This window comes from Lonchura striata, chromosome 2 (genome assembly GCF_046129695.1).
Source record: "Lonchura striata isolate bLonStr1 chromosome 2, bLonStr1.mat, whole genome shotgun sequence".
Taxonomy (NCBI): domain Eukaryota; kingdom Metazoa; phylum Chordata; class Aves; order Passeriformes; family Estrildidae; genus Lonchura; species Lonchura striata.
The window spans coordinates 109,736,398-109,759,466 of NC_134604.1; the positions used below are offsets into that span (position 1 = coordinate 109,736,398).

The following is a 23,069-nucleotide window of genomic DNA, read 5'->3' on the forward strand; positions in this document are numbered from 1 at the left end:
AGTGATTTTTTTTGAGAGGGAAAATTAAAGATAAAAGCCTTCCTTTTGTGCTGCATCTGTATTAATCTCTAACAGGTTGGATTTTTTGTTTTGTAGTTTAAATATCAGTGATGGCACCTGAATAATTTGAGATGGCACTACTTTCTTTTTATATTCAGGAATGGATCCAGCAGAACAACATTTTATCAATTGTATTAAGAGATAGTCTTCATCAACCTCAATATGTAGAAAAACTTGAGAAAATTCTCCGGTTTGTCATCAAAGAGAAAGCTCTCACTTTGCAGGATCTTGACAACATTTGGGCTGCACAGGTAAATAATTTAGCTGCTTGTCTGCTGCTGCACAGGAGGCATCTCCTTGTATGTCGTGTTGAGAAGAGAACCTCAAGGCTGATTTTGCTCTGTGTTAGACAAAACTAAAGAAAGAATTGAGATTAAATGGTGTTCATTTTTGGGGTCTTGGAGCTTAAAATAGTCATCTGAAATGTCTCCAGTGGAAGGGGTCAGCTACACCTATATGTAAAGCCTGAGGGAGCAGTTCAGAACATGGTGCAGAGATAATCCTTTTTAAGTATGAGCAAATTTTCAACATTGAGCAGAGACGTGATACTTGATAGCTTAATATTTTAAAATGCATGAAGAAATATGTGTTGCTAATCTCTGAGTTCCTCTCGGTTGTGTAAGTTTTTCTTGGGCAGAGTGTGATTAGTAAGGTTTATAATAATGACTGCTCTAGAAGTTAACTGCAAGTTCTTTTCCTTGTGTTGCAATAATTAATTTTGAAAAATTACAAATTTTGCAATGCTGAATTTTTTACTTCATGACTGGGGAGGTGGATTTCCCTAGCTGTGGGCTGCATGATTTTAAGACTAGGCAGCTGGAGAGACAAAATCATTGAGAATTACTGATTATACAGAAAATTAAAAAAAAAATAGGATTGAAACATAAATAAGGGGTAGTGAAACTCTTGATTGTACAAAAAAGCTATCAGGCCGGTCGTTCAAGTGTGGGAAGGCTAACTCTGGTTTCCAAGAGAGGGAGAGAGGGCTGTACTGGTTTAGGCAAGGGACAGGGTTACATTTCTCCACAGTAGCTTCTGTACTATGTTATCTCAACTCTTGAGTTTTCTCACTTTCACCCATGTCACTCTCTTCCCCCATGGCACTGTGGGGTGGAGATTTGAATGAGCAGCTCTGTGGTGCCAGCTGGCTTATATCTTGACAAAGGCCAATACGAGCAGGTGGTGTAGGGGAGATCTCTGGTTTTGCAAGTAACTTTATCATGCCTAGGCTTCAGTTCCAGCGTTGCATTAACTGCAGAGATGAAACTCAATACGGTATTTACTTATTATCCCAAAGTCCTGTTAAGAAAATTTCATCATGTAGCAGAGCAATACACAGATTACTTTAATTAAGGTCTGGGATTATACTGTTAGTTTTCAGTTTGCAGTCTGTAGATCTTTCCAGACTATAAGTTACCTGTGGGGGGAAGAAAAAAAGGACTTTGAGAAGTTAGTTTGCTGTTAGTAGGCCTCTTTCATCTATTTTAGAGCCCCAATTTTAATAGGAGGAGAAAAAAATCTGAAATTTGGGGAGAAAAAAGTCTCCCAAGCAATTACCTTGCTCCTAGTGTTTGGTAAAAGGACATGTGGATAAGCCAGTGTAAGTCAAACTTTCTACCCTTCCAGAAAAATGTGAATACGTCATGAAACCCTTAAAAAATGGGGATAGTCCATTTTGCCAGTTTAACAAAAGATTAGGAATAAATAGGGGTAATTTCAGAAGAAATGTTCCATGCCCTTAAATACCCAGCTTGCTCTGTTCACTTCTTATGCTTTCAGGTAGGTGGCTACTGCAGTGCTCTGGCTGTAATTTTGCTCTGTATATTTTTTGTGTGAAAGTAACTCTTATTCATGATGGTTTCACTGTGGCTTTAGCCATGGGATTATAATGGACTAAAAATTAAGAATACTAAAATCTGCTAATACAGAATGATTTTCACCTACCTCGCTACTCCTTGTGTATAGTAGTTTTTAGAAGTTCCTATTAAATGACTGCTCCTGAGAGCAGCTGGGGCATGAAATTCAGTAGTGAGGAGTTGATTTACTGTGTAGCTTTATATAACAAGCTATTTTTGCTCAGCCTCAGTGCAGCAGTGGGGGGTTTTTGCTTTCAGGCTCAAGCACTTGTGTTGCTGCCTGGCTTTAGAAGGTGAGCATACATCAGAGACTCTTAGTATTACTAAAAGTAATGCAATTATGCTGGTTTTGCCTTTTGAAGGCAACCTAAGTTTTAATTTTATTGAAGTGTTTTCATGTCTTACTAAGCCAGTGCTCACAATATAGGAGTCTGTTTGATTAAAAGAATAAGGTTGGAAGGCTATAAATGCAAGCATTAAGTTCCACCCTCTGGAGTTGCAGGGAAAGATCCAGCTGTACAAAATACAGAATGGCAGAGGTTGAGGTCTCATGACTTTTGTGCTGGAGTATTTAACTGGAACTTCACAGGCATTTCCCTGTTCTTGTGCAGCAAGTTGGCAAGTCACGCATCAGGTTCCTTACCTCCTTCCACCGTCTGGTTCTGCTTCCCCAGACTCTTCAGTGCTTCACAGCTTCCCCATACCTGTTAAAAACTTGCCAAATCGAGGTTGTTACCTGCTTTATTCTTGCTCTTCTTGCTCCCCCCTGGAGCTGGCCCTACTTCTCCTTTTATTTGCTATATTATAGATACTCTTTCTGCCTTGTGTTGCTCTCAGTTTTTCTTTCTATCCAGGAAATGGTCTGGTAAGATGAAAAAAAATTACATTGTTTTCCAAAGTCAAGTGGAATTATGGGTTTAGTAATTCCCCTCTTGTAATCTGACCCATAACGTGAAAACAGACATTACTACTTAAAATTACTTTTTTTAAAAACTAAAAATTTATTACACCTTATAAAGAATTTAAGGCACAGTATGTAACAAAGCTATTAGTCTGGTTTTGGTTTTTAGTTTTGGTTTTAAATTAGTGATGGAAGCTTTTAGTAGGAATTGAATTTCAAGAGTGCTTATACATGTATTTTTAATAATGTACAAGATTAATTACATCAGAATGTGTATTCTAGGTATTTGTTTTGCATTTTTTATTTCTCAGAGCAAAAATTTCTACAGTGAATCAGCTATTGATTATCATAGTCCAAATTTCTTGTTTTTTACTACAGATGTAAAGTACAGGAAGTGTTTTCCAGCCTGGGCAGAAAATTTTGTTCATGCTTGGAGTTAAATGGAACTAGCTTTTTTCCCCCTCATTGTCTTCCTCCTTAAATGTGAAAATTGTGATGTACACCACACTCTCAGTTAAAACTCTGTCTAGTATAAAACTAAGCATCTTGTCCTTAGTTTTTTCTTTGCTGGATTTGTAAGTTTAAAAGCTGCTGTACTTCAAAACATTGTCTGGTAACAAATTGTTTGTAATAGAAGGTTTTAGTTGTCTGTGAATCCACTAACACAAAGGAGGTATTTCAGCCTGAGAAACTGGCAAAATACTAAAAATTGCTTTATACCTTAAAACACCTCAATGAAATTCAGAAGTGGATTTTGAGTAATTCCATATTAAAAAAACCCCAACCATAAAAAGCCACACAAAACAACATAAAAATACCAGTTTGTAAGTTAAAATACCCTTTTAGATTTTACTGTCCTCTGTTCCAGCTTGATTTTATAGCAGGAACAAAAAAAAATAAATATTTTGATGCTGCAGTATTTATGGTCTAAATAAATACTTGTGTGCACACACACAAAGCACAGTTAAATACTTACACTTAAAAGGGAAATCTAAATATTGTGAATACCCAGTGAAGTATTCAGTTTGCTGTGCTGCTCCCACAGCATCAGCTTTTCTGGCTGGCCATCTCTAATAGTCTTCCTTATAAAAATCATGTAGAATGTCTTGCTGCTTGACTTAATATCAATTGTTAGTGGATTCTTTTTTTTTTTTTTTTCTTTTTCTTCCTGACAGGCAGGAAAACATGAAGCCATTGTAAAAAATGTACATGATCTCCTCGCAAAATTAGCTTGGGATTTCTCTCCTGAACAGCTTGATCACCTGTTTGATTGTTTTAAGGTAATTTTGTGTTTTGATTGTATTCAGGAAATGGGTTGTGAGGCTGTTTGTAAATTTGTGACTTTTTCAGTGTCTTTCTCCTTTTAGATTTGCTCAATTTCTGTGCGTTAAAAGACTTCTTAATGTGTAACAAGAGTCTGTAATATTTAATTCTAGAGAGGCTGTTCTTTAATGAGCACTCCTTGTGAGATTTTTTTTTGTTTACTTCCTGTCTAAAACAAAGGCCCCTTATTTTGTTTAGTAGACAGTTTTGTTTTCTGGTTTGAACACTTCAGGAAAATGCGGGTCTGTGAAGCCTTTAGTATTAAAGTTACATTTAGCAATCCTAGAAATATAGAATTTTCCAAATAAAGTAAGTTATTTGTCTTAGATACCTTTTTGCATTTGTTCCAAATTAAGAAGTGTTGGTGATTTAATAAATTATGTTTCTCTCCTGGCATTAGAGTAGGTTTTGTCAGGTTTACTGGGTAGTACTTCTTCTGATCTTTTAAGTAGAGGAGATCAAGGACTTCCGCTCCCTGCTACCCCAACTTCCTCTATATCATGTAATAACTTTTCTCAGTTTAGCTTACATACAAAATGAAACAGTCTCAGGAAGATAAAGTTGAATGTTTATAAACACACAGTGATTTGTTTGAAATGACAAAACAACTTGTTTCTGAAAGTTTATGTTATTCACTGGCTTTTATGTAGAACATTTAACATTTGCAGCTTCCAGTAGTGGTGCTCTCCAGCTTGTTTTACTGTTTCACTTTCAGGACATGATCTGCTGCACTGCTTGAAAATGCAAGCCAACTTTTCAGACTCTGTTTTCTCTTTTTAGATAAATTCGTTATAGTAATATTTTGGCTTACATGCAATTTGTGCTTTGTTTAGTGTGGTCTTGTAGTTTGGTGAATGTGGGTGTAATGTTCTGTAGTTCAGATACTTAAACCAGTGCTCAGAAATGCTGTGTGTAAACTGTTGTATCTGACCTTGAGAGATGGATCTGAAGTGATGGTATATTGAAAACTTATTCAGGAAAAGGTTCGTGAAATGTGGGGGCCATATGTTTCAGTTTGATTCAGAGGCATGAATGATACTAAAGTTTTACTTATGTAGTGATTATAAGTTATTTAAGAAATCTTTTAAGTGTAAGAACAGGAGCTTTGTGAAAGCATTTAAAAGAAACAGTTGAGTCCACTCTGATTGTTGGTGCAATTGTCAATGGCAATGTTAACTTTTGCAAACACATCTGTGATCTTTAAATAAAGAGCCGTCTTTTTTTAAACTTTGGGGTGAATATGCTGTAGTTGTAAATACACTACTGAAGAGAAGATCTCTTCAGTTATATCTGGCTTATGTATTGCTCTAATTTGCTATTTGTTATTAATGACAGGAATTAATGTTAAAGTTCTTTACGTAGTTGCATGACTTCATTGTTGCATCGTTTGTTAACAGTGCAGGTTATGTGTGGAATTTTAAAACAAGACATATTTTTTTAAAATACTGTCATAGGCAAGTTGGACAAATGCAAGCAAGAAACAGCGTGAGAAACTGCTGGAGTTAATTCGTCGCCTTGCAGAGGATGACAAGGATGGTGTGATGGCACACAAAGTGCTGAACCTTTTGTGGAATTTGGCTCACAGTGATGATGTGCCAGTTGATATCATGGACCAGGCTCTTAGTGCCCATATAAAAATCTTAGATTACAGCTGTTCACAGGTGAGTAAACCAGTATGAAATCAGTCTCTTGAGTTTCCTTCCATTCCCCACAAATAATTCAAGCTATTTGGAAATTTAACAAGAGTGATACTTAAATAAATTTGTATGGTTCTATCAACGTCCTAGTACTATTAAAATGTTACGGGACCTATTTTAATCAACACCGTTGGTGCTTTAAAGGGAGAGAGAGAGTGTAATACATCACTTTGCCTGTCTTGTTGCAGTTGGTGACATACTGTAACAAGCACACTGGAAGAATTGGAAAAGAACCCTACCAAAGTAAATAGGGAGAAAGGAGAAGCAACCCCCTCCCCCCCCCACCACCCCCTTTGCTTTTTCCCAACTTCATAAAAATTTGTTTCAGTGAGTTTTGTTGAGCTATTTTTTTGTGCCAGTAAGTCCTTATGTGTCTTGTATATTAGAAAAGATCATTTTCATACTATTATACCCTCTCCTTTCCTACCCAAACTTCTGTGAAAGTCTGTCACAGTAGTAATTAATTATGGTTCAAAATGAATCCATTATCCATCTTCTTAAGAAACAGTTTTGCATTGTTTCTTGATATTTTATGACAGTGACTAGAAATGAATGGAAGAAAGAGAAAATTATTCAAACAATATTATTTATTGTTAAATAAGTAGTGCTTGAGTGCAGGGAGTTTGTAACACACTGGTAGCTTCTGCCAGCATGTAGTGCTGCTCGGATATTTCTGTTATGCTTTCATGCTTCAAAACTCAGGTGATCCAGTATTTGTTTCAATTTGAGTGTTCCATTATGGAAACAAAGAAAGTGAATTAGGGTAGTTCTGCAATATGCTTGATTTTGATTATAAATGCTGTTCTTTAAGGATCGAGATACACAAAAGATCCAGTGGATAGATCGTTTTATAGAAGAACTTCGCACAAATGACAAATGGGTCATTCCTGCACTGAAACAAATTAGAGAAATTTGCAGTTTGTTTGGTGAAGCACCACAGAACTTGAGGTAAGAATGGGATTCAGCTAAAATTTTGTCTGTTAAAAGTTGTATGGGTTGGAATTTTTTTTTTTTTTTTTTTCAAAATATCAATAAAGTCTAGGTAAAACCATGACCTGTGTTAGAAGATGGACTTGAGTTTGTCCTAGTGTGTATAGATAGTATCTAAAAAGTCAGACACATAAGTTTGGTAAGAGAGCAATAACTGCTTCTTCATACATGTTTTTTGTAATTTTTATGGTAATCTAGTGGAAAATCTGGATTTCTTTTTCAGTTATTCATGGAGTATCTTGCTTAACAATGGAATTAGCTTACAAAACATAAATATGTTTTACTTGTCTATATGGCTGTATGCACACACATACATACACAAACACAGCCACCCGTCCTTGTTCTTTGATGATAAATTCTTGCAGGTCATCTAGTTCGTATGCTTAAAATCAAAGATAACTTTGTGCTCTGGGTGAAATTCTCTACTGATTTTCTGTCCTGAATGGAATAGATTTGAAATGTGTGGCATTTGTTTTATTGGGGTGAGGGGTTTCATTTGATGTTTGTTTTTGAAAAGAAGAAATAATGAGAAGCCATTATCAGTTTGGACTTGTTAAAGTATACATAATTATTTTAATTATTTTAAATGTCTTCTCAGTAAGCAAGACTGAGCCCCTAATAGTATTTGTATTCACGTCAGAATTTTTACAAACTCCTGAAAAATATTGTTGGCTTAAAAGTGCTGCACAATTGCTTTGATTTAATTCTTTTAAGCAGATAAAGTATTCAAGTCAACATTGCTGTTACAGTCAGCTCACAAGAAGGATCAAATCAGGGAAAGTTGAGGAAAATAAGCCACAGTTGGCACAACACTGTCTTCTTCCCGATAGTATTTTCAGGAGCTGTGATAATGTTGTATTCCTGGGTTTTTGAGTTTTCTTTTTTAATTTAGTTTGCAGCATACTTCTCAAATTCTCCGTATATTTTAATTCCTTACAGTTTTTCATTAATGATTGTTTGAGGTTTATCAAAAAAAGTCACAAAGTTACGTGCCAGTTAGCAGAAAAGTTTTCTGTGTCATGGAATCCTTAACCTTTTTCATGCTGGCAATCCTTAACCTTTTTCATTCCAGGCAAACCAAGCTACCTGGTTATTCAAGTTGAATGCATTTAGCACAGTGCCCTAAGAAAGATGCTTTACTTTAAGTAATTAATTACTGAAGCACTTGAAGCATTCAAGGCACTGATTTAGGTTTCTGCTCTGAAGTAATCTTGGAAGGAAGTGAACTTCTTTTGCTTATGGAAGTGTAGGTTTCCTGTATGGTCTGTGTACAGTTAAATGGTTTGAATGTCTTTCCTCTGTTTTTTGTTTGTTTGTTTGTTTGTGGTTTTTTTTTTTTTTTTTTTTTTTTTTTTTTTTTTTTTTTTTTAAATCTGACAATATCTTCCTCAGATTTTGGGTTAGTCTGCATTGCAGTATGTAATAGCACCTTATTTTTATGCACAATCTGAAAACAGACATGGCAGGAAAGTGAACTTGGCATTGAAAGTTTTAATCAAGGAACTTAAAAACACTTTATTAGCAAGATACTGTTGAGGGAGTTGTTTTAGTCAGGTGGTGTTACTGCCCAGGTGACTGGGAAATTTGCTGAGTGAAAACACAGTTTTGAAATACTCAGTGACTTTCCAGTCCTCTGAGTTTTCTCATAACTCTTAATATTGATACAGTTTGGAAACTGTAATGCATGCATGCAATACCTTTTCCTATCAGCTTCCCTTATCTGACTTAAACTTTTAACATCCTTCTAGAATCTGGAGTGAAATAGGTCCAAACAGGTGTTTGTGACAACTGCCTCAAAGACATGTCACAGAGCACATATTCTTTGTGCTACTCTTTTGAGGTGGGTCAGCTGACTGGCACTGGCAATGGAAACTTTAGTTCAGATCAGCAAGTGCTGCTGATTCTTGGCAAAAATCTGTATAAATTATCTTATGAGGGGGAGGTTTTAATTGTTGCTAGTTATTCATGCAGTTGAACAAAGTGTTGAATTGATTATACAATTGCTGTGGCAAAATTTAGCTCCCTGATCACAAATAAATGCTGCATGTGTCAGGAAGTTCAGCTTAACCAGAATTGCAACAGAAAATAATATTTATGTGAGTACAAGGACTCTTAGGGGTGCAACGATGCTTATTAATACTTAGGAATAGTCACCTTTATTACTGATAACATTGACCTTTAGTCTACAGATAATGGTCATAATTCTCTCTGTGTTGGGTGGTAGAGCCTCCAGTAGACCAATATCAAATGCTTAAGTTTGACCTGTATCTACCTGAGCAGTAGAAGACCAGTCTCTTAAATTACTTGCCCAGGAGAACTAACTGAGCACTGGGAGTTCAGTGGTTTTATAGTGCTTTAGGGCAATAGTGATGCTTCAAGTCACTTTTTAGCCTAAGTAGTAGAATTTGTGGGGATTCAGTTGCTGCAATTCGGATTTTTCATCCAGATAATCTGCACTCTTTTAGTGGTACATAGCATTTGTTCAGTTGGCACAACTGTCACCTTGAAAAGCTGAGTTACATATGTAATATTATATTGGGTGAGTTATATGTGCAGATAAATAATTCTTTTAAATCCATTTAAATTGTTTGAAATTTTGCCTTTGCCAGTTTGCCAGTATTTTTCTAACAAATAAGCATTCTAGCTATGTTCTTTTTTCATAATCCAAAATACGTTGTGTTCCCTTACAAAATGTTATTTTTTCTTTTTATACATTGACTTTTCGTATCCATTTAGTGTAAGACAATGAAAATATGAATTTTGCTGTTAACTTCAATTTTTCAAGCTTTTCAGTTATTGCACATTAATGAGTGTCTAGTAACTAATGTGTAATAATATTAAAGGTTAAATGATTGTATCCCAGGGGCAACATCATGTTAGTCTAACCTTAGATGCATAAGGAAAATTTTAATTGCATGTAGACTTTGTCTTAATACTAGAAAACATTCTAGAAGCTCTTGTCAGATCAACTTTTTTTTCCTGTGCCTAAAGACAGTAATTTTGCCTTTGAGTCCATCCTAGCAATGAATCAAAATAATATTGGAAGAGTTGCTCACAATCACTGTTGTAACTCACAGCTGATAACTCTAGTTATTTCAATTATTAAGCTTTTCAAAGTAATTTCTAACCAAGATGGATCCATGTGCAAATGTACTGTTTGTGCATGTGGCTGAGAAAAGAGAGAAATAAAAAATATCTAACACAGAACATTGTAGTCTTCTGCTGATATAGCTTTGGGTTTTCTGTACTGTGAGATTGATACGAATGCATAATATTGTGAATATAAATACACACTCTAATATCTTTGGTTCCACAGAACCCCCTATCTTGGTTCTGTTTGTTTCTTTAGTTTTGTTTGATCATATGTATTTCCAAAATAATCAGTGTTCTTATTTTCTGTTATCCTTTGTGAATGCAGTTCTCTGTCTAGAGGTAACGTCTTGGGTAACCACTAAAATAGACATCCAGTCTTTTTGGTAGATTTGCTGCTGCTTTATTCTCAGTAAGGAAGTCGGTGGAGATGGAATGAAACATAATTAGAAAGTTTATTAACGTGAAAACAGAGAATGTTTTGAATCTATGAAATCCTGTATGTTTTCTTTTTTCATGCTTCCATCCATTTTGTTTTCTGTCTGAGAAATGTCTGGGTATTTTGAGCGTTTTTAACACAATTTGTGTTTGAAATGCTTTTTTCAAACTATTTTAGAAAATTCTGTGTGTTACGAAATTTCATCATCTGAAAACCACAGTGCTTAGCAGCCCAAAGTCTGTTGGCTGCAGATAACAAAATTACTGGTAGGGTGTTGGTGGCTTCTGTCTTTTAAACCCAGATGGACACTGATCTTTGGCCAGTGAATCAATTTATCTGTTACTGTTACATCTGCAGTGAAATGTGGGTATCAGCTGCAAAGATCACTGTCAGCTGATGCTGGAACTTGGATTTCATGCCTTCCCCACTGTTCTCTAAAGGTGTGGAAGTACCATGGAATGTTGTAGGCCATGTCTTATGGACACCCTCTTTCCCAGGAAGGATGAGAATTCCTACCTGTAATCCACTCAGCTAAGTCTGAGGTCTGCTTGTTGAAGTGTTGCAAGAAAGGAGAACAGTTTTGAAATCACATCTCTGTTTCTTTAGGGCAGGCTATGGGATCAGCTGAGTGACAGTGAGGAATGCTGCTTTTCCCCCTGACACTCACTTGTTTTCTTTTTTTTCTCTTTACCATGGAAGGGCAGTTCTGGTTTTTGCAGTCAAGATCATTGCTCTGATCTACAGCTACAGTAGTTGAGACACTTTGAGAGTGTTCTGCAGTGATGAGTCCTCAGGCTTTAGAATTTGATAGTGTTCATGGCATGTGGGTCTTGGACACAAGCTCTCTTTTCTTTTGCAGTTTGCTTTTATCATCTGAATATATCTAGTGTTGTTTAAGAGAAACATTTTTGGTCAGGTCTTGATAATACACTTAAATTACAATTTAGTTGTTTATTTGAGAGATTTCCTTTCTTGAACTTTTCTGGGGATTTTTAGGTTATATGCTCTGTGTAATAGTTTTTGGTATTTTGTTGGGTTTTTTTTTGCATGTACCAACATTTTTCTACATAGTTATTGTTAGGAAAAAATCAATACTGTTTTTAGGTTTTTTTAAAGTATTGAAATAATTAGTGTGGTTATTGGCTAGTGTATTTTGACTATGGTATTGAGTTTTACTTGGTGTTTTAATGTTAAGTATAGAAAGAATTTCAGGTGGCTGTGGGAGAAACCAGGGTTACACATATTGTGGTTATACTATAGTTGAGGGTCCCTACTGTGTGTTTTGGGCAGGTGTTTATTTATCTTCTGTCTTGCTGCATATATTCTCCCTCCAGCACACTGAGCTGCTCACATTGCTTTGATTTTTTCCATATATATTGTAACCATATAATCCTTATAAATTAGCTGCTTTAGTAACTGGTAAGAACTGTTGATACATCAGAAGATAGAAAAATATTGTCAGAAACTTAATCTGTGTTGTGTTTGAGATGTTGTAGGAAAATTTGGATCTTGCATCAAAGATGTGTCTCTTAAATTGATTTTTGAACTATCTGGTGCAAAACTTCTTTCATTTCCTCTAATATTTGTATTTTAATTTCAGTCAAACTCAGCGAAGTCCCCATGTGTTTTACCGACATGACTTAATCAATCAACTTCAGCACAATCACGCCCTCGTTACACTGGTTGCAGAAAACCTCTCTGCCTATATGGAAAGCATGAGGCAGTATGCTAAAGGTGAGTTTTAACATCAAAGTTGCTTCGTGGAGCATAGGAGAACTCCAGTTGAAAATGGAGTTAAAAGTAAATTCCTATAATAAATAACTATTAAGTTAATGAATTTAATTTTCAGGCATCTGTGGGGTTAATAGGCTTTGTGGTAACTGATTGGGTAAGAAAAGCTTAAAATAGTAGTATTTTCTTTTTTATAGTTGAAAATGTGCGTTTTACAGCAGAATATGAGAAAGTGGCAGCCATTTTTTATGTGTGGATTCATAAAAATGATCTTGCCCTTGCCTTACTTAGGCTAGGGTATTTTTTTTTTGTGGAAAGTTCTAGTAGTAAACTTCTAGTTTTGAATTTTGAAGGCTCCTTTGACAAGTTTTTTAATCACCTCAGTTTGCAGCCAATATATGGAATTTGTCAGGGAGAAGGATTTCAAACCACAGGGATACCATTTATTTTTCCTGTGTAACTCCCACGTCTGTTCAGGCTCTCTCACCATGTTTGTTATGAGCAGCACTTGGGCAATATATTGTGTTAGTATTTTTGTATTTTAGGCTAGATCCAGCTTTTGCTGATGAATTTACTCTCTTACTCTGGATTAACTTGTAGCTAATGAGGTAGAAGCATGGAAGTGAAGGAGAATAGTGGGCCAGGAAATTCGGTATAGTGGACCACAGTTCTTTAAATATAAAATTATGCCAACAAAAGTGAAAGGAGGAGATCTACAATCCTCCTTCCCCACCACTGACTTTGCTGACTGGAACCAAGGACTGTTCTACCCTGGCCTCACAACAGCCTGGCAGCCTTTCTGTTGCATCTCAGAATTGACAGAATATGTTCTGGAGAGGTTCAATGTAGGTCATTCAGAGAGGAGAGGATATTTGCATGTTGGAAAGCTTGTAGCTGCCAGTGCACAGGAAAGTGGCCTTTTTGAAATTCACGTGTTTTGGAGCATTAAATATATATGTGTGTGTATATATATATGTATTTCATATTAGAGATATCCAAAATACATACTTGTGGACTTGTGTAAATAGTGGTGCTCTGTGAAGATGGTCACTTCAGCGAGATGTAGGCCAGTGAGAATAACATTCAGTGAAATCTACATACTGCAACTGCATTTCTCTATTCAGGAACACATGGAGGGTTTACCCTAACTAATAATAGCATAGCACTAGTTAATGTTAGAATAATACTAAATGATTTGGTCTAGTTCTCAGTATTAATGTAGGAACTATTTTTAATTTATCTTGTTTTTTAATTCGCAAGCCAAAAGGTCATTTTTGAAAATATTGTTTACCTATCAAATTGTTGAGGGCAGAATAGGCTGATGACTTGCATGATTCTTTTCCTTTCCCAAAAACCCACATTGCCCTGGCCCTCCCCACCTATAGTGACTCAGTTAAGCAGTAATACAAACATCTTCAGTGCAATAGGAATTACAAGTGTGTAAAGGGTTTAAATTTAATCTAATTATAAAGCAATTAAATCGCTATTTCTTGAGATGGAACTGCTGCAGAACTTCTCATTTGTATCAGAGTACAAAAGCAAAAGAATAATAGTGTGGGTTTTTTTATTAGGTACTTTATTACATTATTAAGGGCAACCAGAAATCTTCCTCATGTTCCAGATACTGTCCTCAGACTGTAATCCACAGTTCCTGTGCAAAAACTCTTAATTTTCAGTTTTGTATACTAAATAGAGCAGAACATAGAATACTGTGATGTTTGTTTTCCATGCCTTCATGGAGAGGGAGAAAATATGCCGGGGGGCCATATAAATGAAAGGGAAAGAAAGAAGATTATGCATGTGAAGTCAGAAAGAAGTGGAGGCTGTAGAATTAAGCTTAACTGGAGAAGGTGAATAAGAGAGAGGGGGGAAATTCAAGGCAAAGATCCAAACAGCACAGGTCAAACATATGCCATAGAAATAAAAAATCCAGTTGTTGACAGATATTCTTGGCACTTAACACTGCAATTACTATGTAATTTGGATATTTTAAAATTAATTTTGAATTTGCCATATGTTTGTTTTCCTTGAAATCTGTGAAATAGTTGTGTTTGGTGATGGAAAAGTGTTTCTATTCTTCTGTTATTCACTAATGCATAGTGTTTTCTGGGATACTCTCCTTTAATATGTTCGCCTTTTTAGGGTTAAAGAGAAGCCTAATCTATGTTTCTGAATTTTTTCCGTGCTCTGTGGTTTTCCCTTCTCTTGAACTCATCCTTCTCCTTCAGCTCTGCAAAGTCCTCTATGAGATGAGATAATTGCTCTTGGATTTTGTAGTCCTGAAGGAGGTTACAGTTTCATATTTTCAAAGATTTATCAAAGATCTTCTGAAAATTTCAATTCTCCTTTATTTCTCTTTTTCTGCAGGAATAAAAAATCTAAAGTGTTAATGAAATGGTTTTGTAGAAACTGTGCCATATGATCTTCTGTGTGTGTTTATCACTAATTATACTTAAATTTCCAACCAATTGTTTTTTGCTCCAGTGTGTAAGAGGAATTTTTAAGGAGATCACACTTTGACTTGCTGTGGGATGTACAGAGTAGAAAATAAATCTGGAAGATGTAGAAAGAATGTGATACAGAAAATATTTAGGAAAGTGGAATTTTTTTGTAGTTCAGAGTTTTTCAGAATTCTGAAGTACATCCACATTGCCTTTCTACAGCTGGCTGGCTTTGAGTTCTCCTGTCATTGCTACTATTTATATTACAAAATCAAACACAAAACCCTCTCTCAACACCCAGCACTTCCAAGTAATCAATTTTAATTTCTCTGCAATATGCTTATCTACCCCGATTTCTTTTCTGCTGGAGACACAGCATATTTTACTGGTCTTCTAATTCTTAAATAATTATTGTTTATATACTTTTTTATTATTTCTTCAGATTTTTTTTTCACATTTCTCCTTTTGCTAATTGCTCATTTATGATCATTCTATGATTTAATTTTTAAGGATTTCTGATGAACATAATGTCTTCAGTTTTGCAGACATTAGTTAACTACTGGTTTTCTCTTTCCCCTGTCACTCAGTATTTAAGGCAGTGTAACTTTTACACTTGGATATAGAGAGGAGTATTTATAACAATTATTTTTCTCTTTATTTTGAAGCACTGATGTACTTCTTTTTACCCCCCTGCCTGATGTAATAGGAGATACTGATTTTCAGTTCTGAAGATAAATTTTAGTATTAGTATTGATGTTGTCATGAGATGGTCTACCATGGCTGGGCCAGCTTAGTTAAAGGCAACCTGTACATCTTTGCAAATAAAAAATAAAACATTAATTAGTTTATAATGGAGCTGTCATAATGAATGAGTCATGATGAAATATTGCTAGCACAGATAAAGGTAATGCAAGTGCAGATCTAGATTGTGTCTCTTTAATTAAAAAAATCAAAACAACAGCCAACTACCAAACAAACCATGTTCCTGTGAACAAAATCACTGTTTGTTAAGAAAATATTATGCTGAACTTTGACAAAATGCAGGGACAAATTTGACTTCATGCCTTATTTTCAAAAGATGACTTCTGTTTAAAGCTTGTCAGTACTACAGGCATTTGGGGTTTATGTTTGGAAACTTGCAGTAAATAAAATTGTCTTATCCTTTCTTCCTCTGAGTGATGTTGTGTGCATAGCTATGTATAAAGGTGGTAAAGAAATGGAGTCATGATTTCCTCTGGAGAGGAAAAACCTTAAAAATCAAAAAAATGAAATTTTGGAAAAGATGCTGTGTAACCAAACTAAAGCATCCTCAGAAAAAAAAAGCACTGGATAATTGAGTTACATGCTTGATATACTTTTATTTTCAACTGACTTCTGACTTCAAACTGACTATTTGAAAATAGGAAAAATTTATTTGAATAAGTAGAGTGCAAGTTCTTAATTGTTCTGTAACACTTTCATTATACTGAACAATGAGCACATGACTGTTGATTTGATTATGGAGTTCAGTAGTCTTTGCCTGTATGTAGCATAGGAAAAAGCATTAACTGGTAGCAGCTGACTGCTGAAAACTCTTTTCATACCAGTCACTGAAAATGTACTGGGCTTGGATTATATTCAGAGTAACAAGTCTTCAAACACATCCTGTCTTCTGGAGTCAGCACCACTTTTCTGCATGTGTTGTCTAATAAAACATTTTATTTGCAGAGCATGGTGAGTATGATCCTCAGACTGTGAGACCAGGAAGCCGATACAGTCATGTGCAGGAAGTACAGGAGCGACTGAACTTCTTACGGTGAGTTTTAACTTTTACCTTGTTTCTCTTCTTTAAGAATACTTTGAATGCTTTTTGAAGAAAAATGCTTTGCATTTCTCTCTTCTATAGCTTTAATTTGTTAACTTCTTTAAAAACTCAGATACAAAAATACATTGAATAGTTTTGGTTTGCTTTTGTTTTTTGTTTTTTTTTTTTTTTTCCGGAGGACTGTTATGCTACTGTTGGAATATTCCAACAGTAAAAAAAGTTTATTAGACTCTTGGGACTCCAAAACTCTTATTCTGCACTAAGATTTATATTGTTTCCTTCCTGTGTGCAGAACCTTACTGACTTAAATATAGTGTGTGGTGGATACAGTTACATTCCTATTGGGGTAACTTAGTTTAAAATTTAAAATATTTCAAGCAGGGATATGGCTGTGTGTCCTTATTTGTATGACATCAGAATAAATCCATGATCATAAACTGACACATACTTTTGTCAGTCAGTGATGTTGTGTTGGCAGCAACTGAGCCCCAGAAAGAAAGAGCAATAAAAAAAAAATTATTTTGATGATTCTGGCCAGTTCCTGTTGGAGTAAAATAAGAAAACAAAAGATCTCTGCTCATCATAAAGCTGCGGAATGCTGATGCTTTTTAGGCTAAGCCTCTCTAAGCTTTTTCCTACTTGGTTTTAACCTTGTTTTAAATGAGTAAAAATACTTGAACTGTAATGCTTGAATTACTTTTTCCTTGTTTTCTAAAGGAGATTTTCTTTTGCTATTTAAAATTTTACTGAGAATTTTAATTAACTAAACTGAAGTGTTAACAATTTAATGAAATTATACAATAGCACATGGATAGCATACTTAATGTATCACCCCTGCATGTTCAAGATTGTAACTTCCTTAGATTTAAGTTCATTATTTGTTAATGTACAGAAATGTATGAAGTTCCGTGGAGAAAGTAGAATATGTGTAGCAATTTCTGAAAAGCAGTGTCATAACTCAGTCCCTGATTTCTTTTGCATAAAAAAACTTTTAATAATAAAAATTAATCTAAAGAACTTTGATTACCATTTGTTCCTCCTAAAGCATCCTTAGTGTTTGATCTCAGAATTGAAGTTCTTAATAATTGTTTCATAATAATTGAACATAAATTTAAAATTTGCTTAAATAAAAGGGAAAGTTCATTGATTTCTGCTTCTGGCTCTGCTCCGTGCTATTGATACCTTTTTTGCAATTTTGATAAGTCAAGTCTTAAAACATAGTGAATAATTGCAGAATTAATTTATTCTCATATGTTGTGACATGATTTTTAAACTAAATAGTTTACATTAGGAAATGTGCATTTCCTTATATATAAAATGTTGGTATTTTTGTGTAAGGCGCTTTTTTACTGAATTGTGTTCTCTTTTTTTTTGGAATTGATTAGACTTGATTCATTCAAACTTGCTAAGATATCATGGGGCTGATTATGAGTGGACTGATGATGTAAATAAAGTTTTCATACTTGTCACATATACATGTATAATGTTCATATCCAACTTTGTGCCTGTATTTTTACTGAATTGTAACTTTGGATGTGTATTAGACAGTGCTGTTAATTGTCTCTTTGTTTTGCTCAAGATTTTTATTGAAGGATGGTCAGCTGTGGCTCTGTGCCCCTCAGGCGAAGCAAATATGGAAGTGTTTAGCTGAAAATGCGGTTTATCTTTGTGATCGCGAAGCCTGTTTTAAATGGTATTCCAAACTAATGGGGGATGAACCAGACTTAGACCCTGACATTAATAAGGACTTCTTTGAAAATAATGTGCTTCAGCTGGATCCTTCCCTATTAACAGAAAATGGAATGAAATGTTTTGAACGTTTCTTCAAAGCTGTGAACTGTCGAGAAGGAAAGCTAGTAGCAAAGAGACGAGCCTATATGATGGATGACCTGGAATTAATAGGATTAGACTACCTTTGGAGGGTGAGTTAATTGAAGGAAGCATCTGAAAGGTTAACTGCTAAGACTTTCTCAGTCTCTTTATGCTTTTAGGAATGTGTAATGTATTAGTATTCTTTTTCTGTGTCAAACCACAACAGACTAAAATTACAAAATCTGCTTTTTTCAACTAAATGCATGGCTTTTGACCCTGCTGTCTTCCCAGCAAGTATGCAAGTTGGTAACTTTGCAGGCTGATGTTAAAGGGAAAGTTATTGTAAACATAAGTAAATTATGTATGTGCATGAAATTAAAAAGTGCCAATACTGTTGAAGAAGGTGAAATATCTGTAGATTTCTCTTTTTTTCAGATGAACATTATAATTAAGCTTTGTTTCATGCACTTCATAAGCTATTCCATAGCATTCCTTTTAGTGTGGTAAACTGGAATGATTCTAGATCAGATCAAGTGATTGCTAGTCTGATTCCTCCTCTTATAACCACAACTTTTTGGCTAAATAGGATGGTTTTCTAGGATCTGTAGATTGCATATAACCACCTATTCTATGTATATAGAATCTTCCTTTTCAACAGGAAGGCTGGAGCTTCCTGAAGCTTGCGAAATCTGCTGGTGAAAACCATCAGTATTTAAACTGTAACCTAATTTTTTCAAAGCATTTCTAGTTCTCAAGAGCTGCATTAGAGCCCACAGTGGTGCATTGTGATGTGATTATTGTGGCTGTGTGTCTGTAAAATGTGTACAGCAGCAGTCTTCAGTAATTTTGGGTTTGGCTTGTTGAAGGGTTGGGTATTTTAATCCTGGTGATAATATTAAAACCAAAGTAGATCCCAGTTTTTCTACAAATAAGTTCACATCATGTTTGTGAACAGAGTCTCCACAGAATGTTAGCATGTTTTTGATTTTGGGAATCATCTTATTCTTATCAACATGACAAAAGTCAGGAAGCTTGAGCTCAGTACCCTGCATGGGTTGTCTGTAAAGCCTGCTATCAGACCCCATGATTAGTAGTTAAAATTCAGATTATCAGGTTAGAAGCAGAATTCATTTGCTTGTCCCCCTTCCACCTATTCAAAGCCATTTAAATACTTGGAAATTTTTTCTGGTGATGCAGATTGTTGAAGCATCTGAAGAAGTTTCCTTATTCTCTGAAACGAGAAAATTTGGAATGTTATGTGAACATGAATATATAAACACTGCTTTTACTCTGTTTATAGAACATCATCCTTTTTTTGCCAACTCTGAACTTCAAAACTAGTTAATTATTAATTTTTACTCATATAATCATCTTGAGTGTAAGTTGTATTGACTGTATTTTGTAACTAAGGATTTTAGTCCCTTTCACCTCATATGATAATTAGACATACTATTGTGTTGAGATACTTACGTAGTTTTGGTTTTAAAACTTAAAACCAGCAAGTTTTAGGAAATGCTAATGCTTTTTTTCCAATTGTGCTAGGTTGTGATTCAGGGAAATGATGACATTGCAAACCGAGCAATAGACCTTCTTAAAGAGATCTATACTAATCTTGGCCCAAGGTTACAAGTTAATCAGGTAAGAAAAAGCAACAAGAGGACTGAACAGATAAAAACTAAAATAGTCTTTAAAAAATAGGCTCTAAATAATAGTCTTAAAAAATCAGTTTGCTGATATTTTTGTAGTTGAAAGATTTGAAACAGGAAATAGTTTCCTTGTTTTGGTGGGTGAGTCCAGCTATCAAATTCTGGGCAGATTCAAAACTGAAGTTTTTTCTCATAATTGTAGACTGAATTCTCATTAATTTTTCATACTAAGTTCATCTGCTGTATTTGCTCTTGTTACTCAGAAAACGGTTAATGTTATATAAGGAAAATCTTTTGTTGCCCTGTGAATTGTGGCATTTACTTATACGAGTATGTTCAGTGACTGGGTCTGTGGGGTGTTGTCACAAGCTAATGTAATATCTTTTTTCTGGCATGCCTCTTACAAAGGTCACTGATTTTCTATGTAGTGGTCAAGCTGAGGTCTAGCAAATCAGATATTATCTCCCTGCATTAATATTTAGTGGGAGCTGTAGTTCAGTGGACAGAGAAGAGATACTGGGTTTCTGTAAGGTCAGGGAAAAGGATGTCATACACAGGGTCCTTGACAGGCTTGAGTAGTGGACTCTTGAGAACTCTGTGAAGTTTAGCAAAGCCAAGTGCAAGGTCCTGCAGCTGGGCTGGGGCAATCTCAGGCACAAATATAGGTTGGGGGATGAACAGATCAAGATCAGCCCTGCAGAGAAAGACTTGGGGGATGATGGTTGAGAAGAAGCCCAACATGCACTGGCAGCCCAGAAAGCCACCTGTGTCCTGGGCTCCATCAACAGCAGCATGGGCAGCAGGTCCAGGACAGGGGTTCTGTCCCTCTGGTCTGCTCTGGTGAGACCCCACCTGCAGTGCTGCATCCAGCTCTGGGGCCCCAACATGGGAAGGATGTGGACCTGCTGGTGAGAGTCCAGAAGAGGACATGAAAATAATCAAGGCCATTCCAACCCAAATGATTCTGTAATTATATGACTGCACAAATGTATTGGAGGAATATTGTCCTTTGAACAATCTCTGGGCAATCTCCAGTTGATAACTTGCTTTCTTAGAACTCTGATATTCTACTTATCTTCAAAAACACTTTAAGAGCTGCCAATCTGCCAGGTCCAGCACAGCTACTCTAGGTGGTGAATTCACAGCCATTCAAACTGTATTTTCCTGCAGTGGCAGCTGGCTGGAGGCTTCTGTCTTGCTTGTCGGTCTGGGCTTACTAAGCATGCATTGGTCTGTCTGTCTGCACATGCTTAGCTCTGACACTTCCAGAAATGCTGGATTTACATGCACACAAGAATTCTTTAACATAGTCTGAGAAATGGAGAATGTCAAAGTCCAATTCAATGTCCTCTCTCCAAATTTTCACTTTTTCATTTACATACAGTATAGTTACAGGTGCTGATGACATGAGATTATTGAAGTGCACACTAAATTAGAGCTGTTTATTGATGGAAGTTGCTGGAATAAAACAGGTTTATTGAGTAACTTACCTGTTTTGGTTTGGGGGATTTTTCTTCTCTACCATATGATCATCCTTCTGAAAAGATGGATTCTAATATGTCTTGTAATTACACCAATTTCTTAATGTAATTAGGTAGTGATTCATGAAGACTTCATTCAGTCCTGTTTCGATCGTCTAAAAGCCTCCTATGATACATTGTGTGTGTTGGATGGAGATAAAGACAGTATCAACTGTGCAAGACAAGAAGCAATAAGGATGGTGAGAGTGTTGACTGTTTTAAGGGAGTATATAAATGAATGTGACAGTGATTACCACGAAGAGAGAACTATTCTACCTATGTCAAGGTATGTGTGAAAGAGCAGTATCATGACTTTGATTTCTATTAAACTAACACAGTACTATTATCCTTGGCATTTTTACATTCTTAATGGTTTCTGTTCAGGAAACGGTTTCATGGTGTTTCAGAATTCCCTTTTCTTTGCTAATATATGAAACTGTATTTTTAAAAAGTTTTTTTAAAGATCAGGCAAATATAAGTATATATAAAAGGGGCAGCAGGCCTAAAAATAAACTTGGTAGTTTCTTCTGTAACTAGCACAATGTGCCTTGAAGCTCAATTGTTTTGGATCTAATTCTTTTTTTCAGATAACTGCTTAAAGGCAGTACTATTCTTTACATTAGCATTGGCAAAACTTTTTTGTTTCTCATAATCTTATTATCCAAAAACATGTTGTAAATATATATATTCACCTTCCAGAATTGTTTGTAGAGATCTCAATCTTACTTTGCAAGATTCAATTTTTAATTATCTCTAAGTGAAATATTCTGTAAGCTCCTCACAAGAAGAGGAAGAAGAGAACCAGTTCTTTGAAATATATTTATTTTCTGTACCCCTTCATTCTTCTTATAGTTGTCCTTGAGTGAAAACATAGTTTAAATCCTTGGTGTCTCTATGAATTTATGATGCAGCTAACATATTTTTAAACACGGTGGAGGTTTTTCATCCACTTATTTTAAATGACCTTTTTGTCAAAAGAATTGGAGCAATTACTGTTTCTTCATGGTATGTCAGTAATTTGCAGTGTTGCTACAGCTTTTTTACTGCATATATTGATTGATTGATGAGTCCTAACAAAGTTTTCTTGTTGATTGTGGGTACATCTTTTTTTTAATGGTCTGCTTATTTGATTAGACTAATCTTTCACAGGCCTTGTTAGCAAGGAGCTTTATGAGGAGTTTTTTCCTTTTGTTACATGGGATTAGTTTGTTAGATTTATCTGGGCACATCTTTCTTAATGAGCTCTCTGCCATTGCAGGGAGTGTAATCACTGCTAATGTGAAACTATTTCTTCCTTTCTTGATCTCTTCAAACTTTCTTTAAAAGATTATGATTTTAAAAACTGGAATTCTAGCATAAAGCTTACAACAGCTTTTGACAGAATGCATTAAGTCTTGGCAACCTGATTTATTTTTCTGATCTTGATATATTTAAAGCTTGAGTTGCTTTGCTAAAAGAGAAAATATCATTGCCAGTCTGATTAAACTTTGTTTGCACATTTTGATCCAGAAGTTACAAGACAGAGAACTCTGAGATCTAAAACTTCATAAGAGACTTCTAAAATTTCTGTCAGTGTTCCTAACCTGACTGTAAATTTGACCATATGATTAATGTATTTGTACTGAGTGTGCCTTCTTGAAAGATCCTATGTATGTTGTTGCCATAGTGGCTGGGGAAATCTTGCACTGGAAAATACCGTGTAAAGATCTGATGTTGAAATACTGGGTGCAAAAAATGCAGGAAGGAAAAGAATGTATTT

The 23,069-nt window shown here is 35.3% G+C and overlaps 1 protein-coding gene across 2 annotated transcripts in view; it reads left to right on the top strand.

The window, feature by feature from the left end:
* The window catches only part of USP9X (ubiquitin specific peptidase 9 X-linked), a 95,945-nt gene that overhangs the window by 36,370 nt on the left and 36,506 nt on the right, over positions 1 to 23,069 (top strand). For both annotated transcript variants that reach the window (XM_021546153.3, XM_021546155.3), the window contains exons 10-18: positions 159 to 311; positions 3,993 to 4,097; positions 5,595 to 5,801; positions 6,649 to 6,785; positions 11,957 to 12,090; positions 16,236 to 16,323; positions 17,912 to 18,254; positions 19,687 to 19,782; positions 21,385 to 21,596. In XM_021546153.3, coding sequence (XP_021401828.1) covers positions 159 to 311; positions 3,993 to 4,097; positions 5,595 to 5,801; positions 6,649 to 6,785; positions 11,957 to 12,090; positions 16,236 to 16,323; positions 17,912 to 18,254; positions 19,687 to 19,782; positions 21,385 to 21,596 — 1,475 coding nt within the window. The remainder of the gene's footprint in view (positions 1 to 158; positions 312 to 3,992; positions 4,098 to 5,594; positions 5,802 to 6,648; positions 6,786 to 11,956; positions 12,091 to 16,235; positions 16,324 to 17,911; positions 18,255 to 19,686; positions 19,783 to 21,384; positions 21,597 to 23,069) is intronic.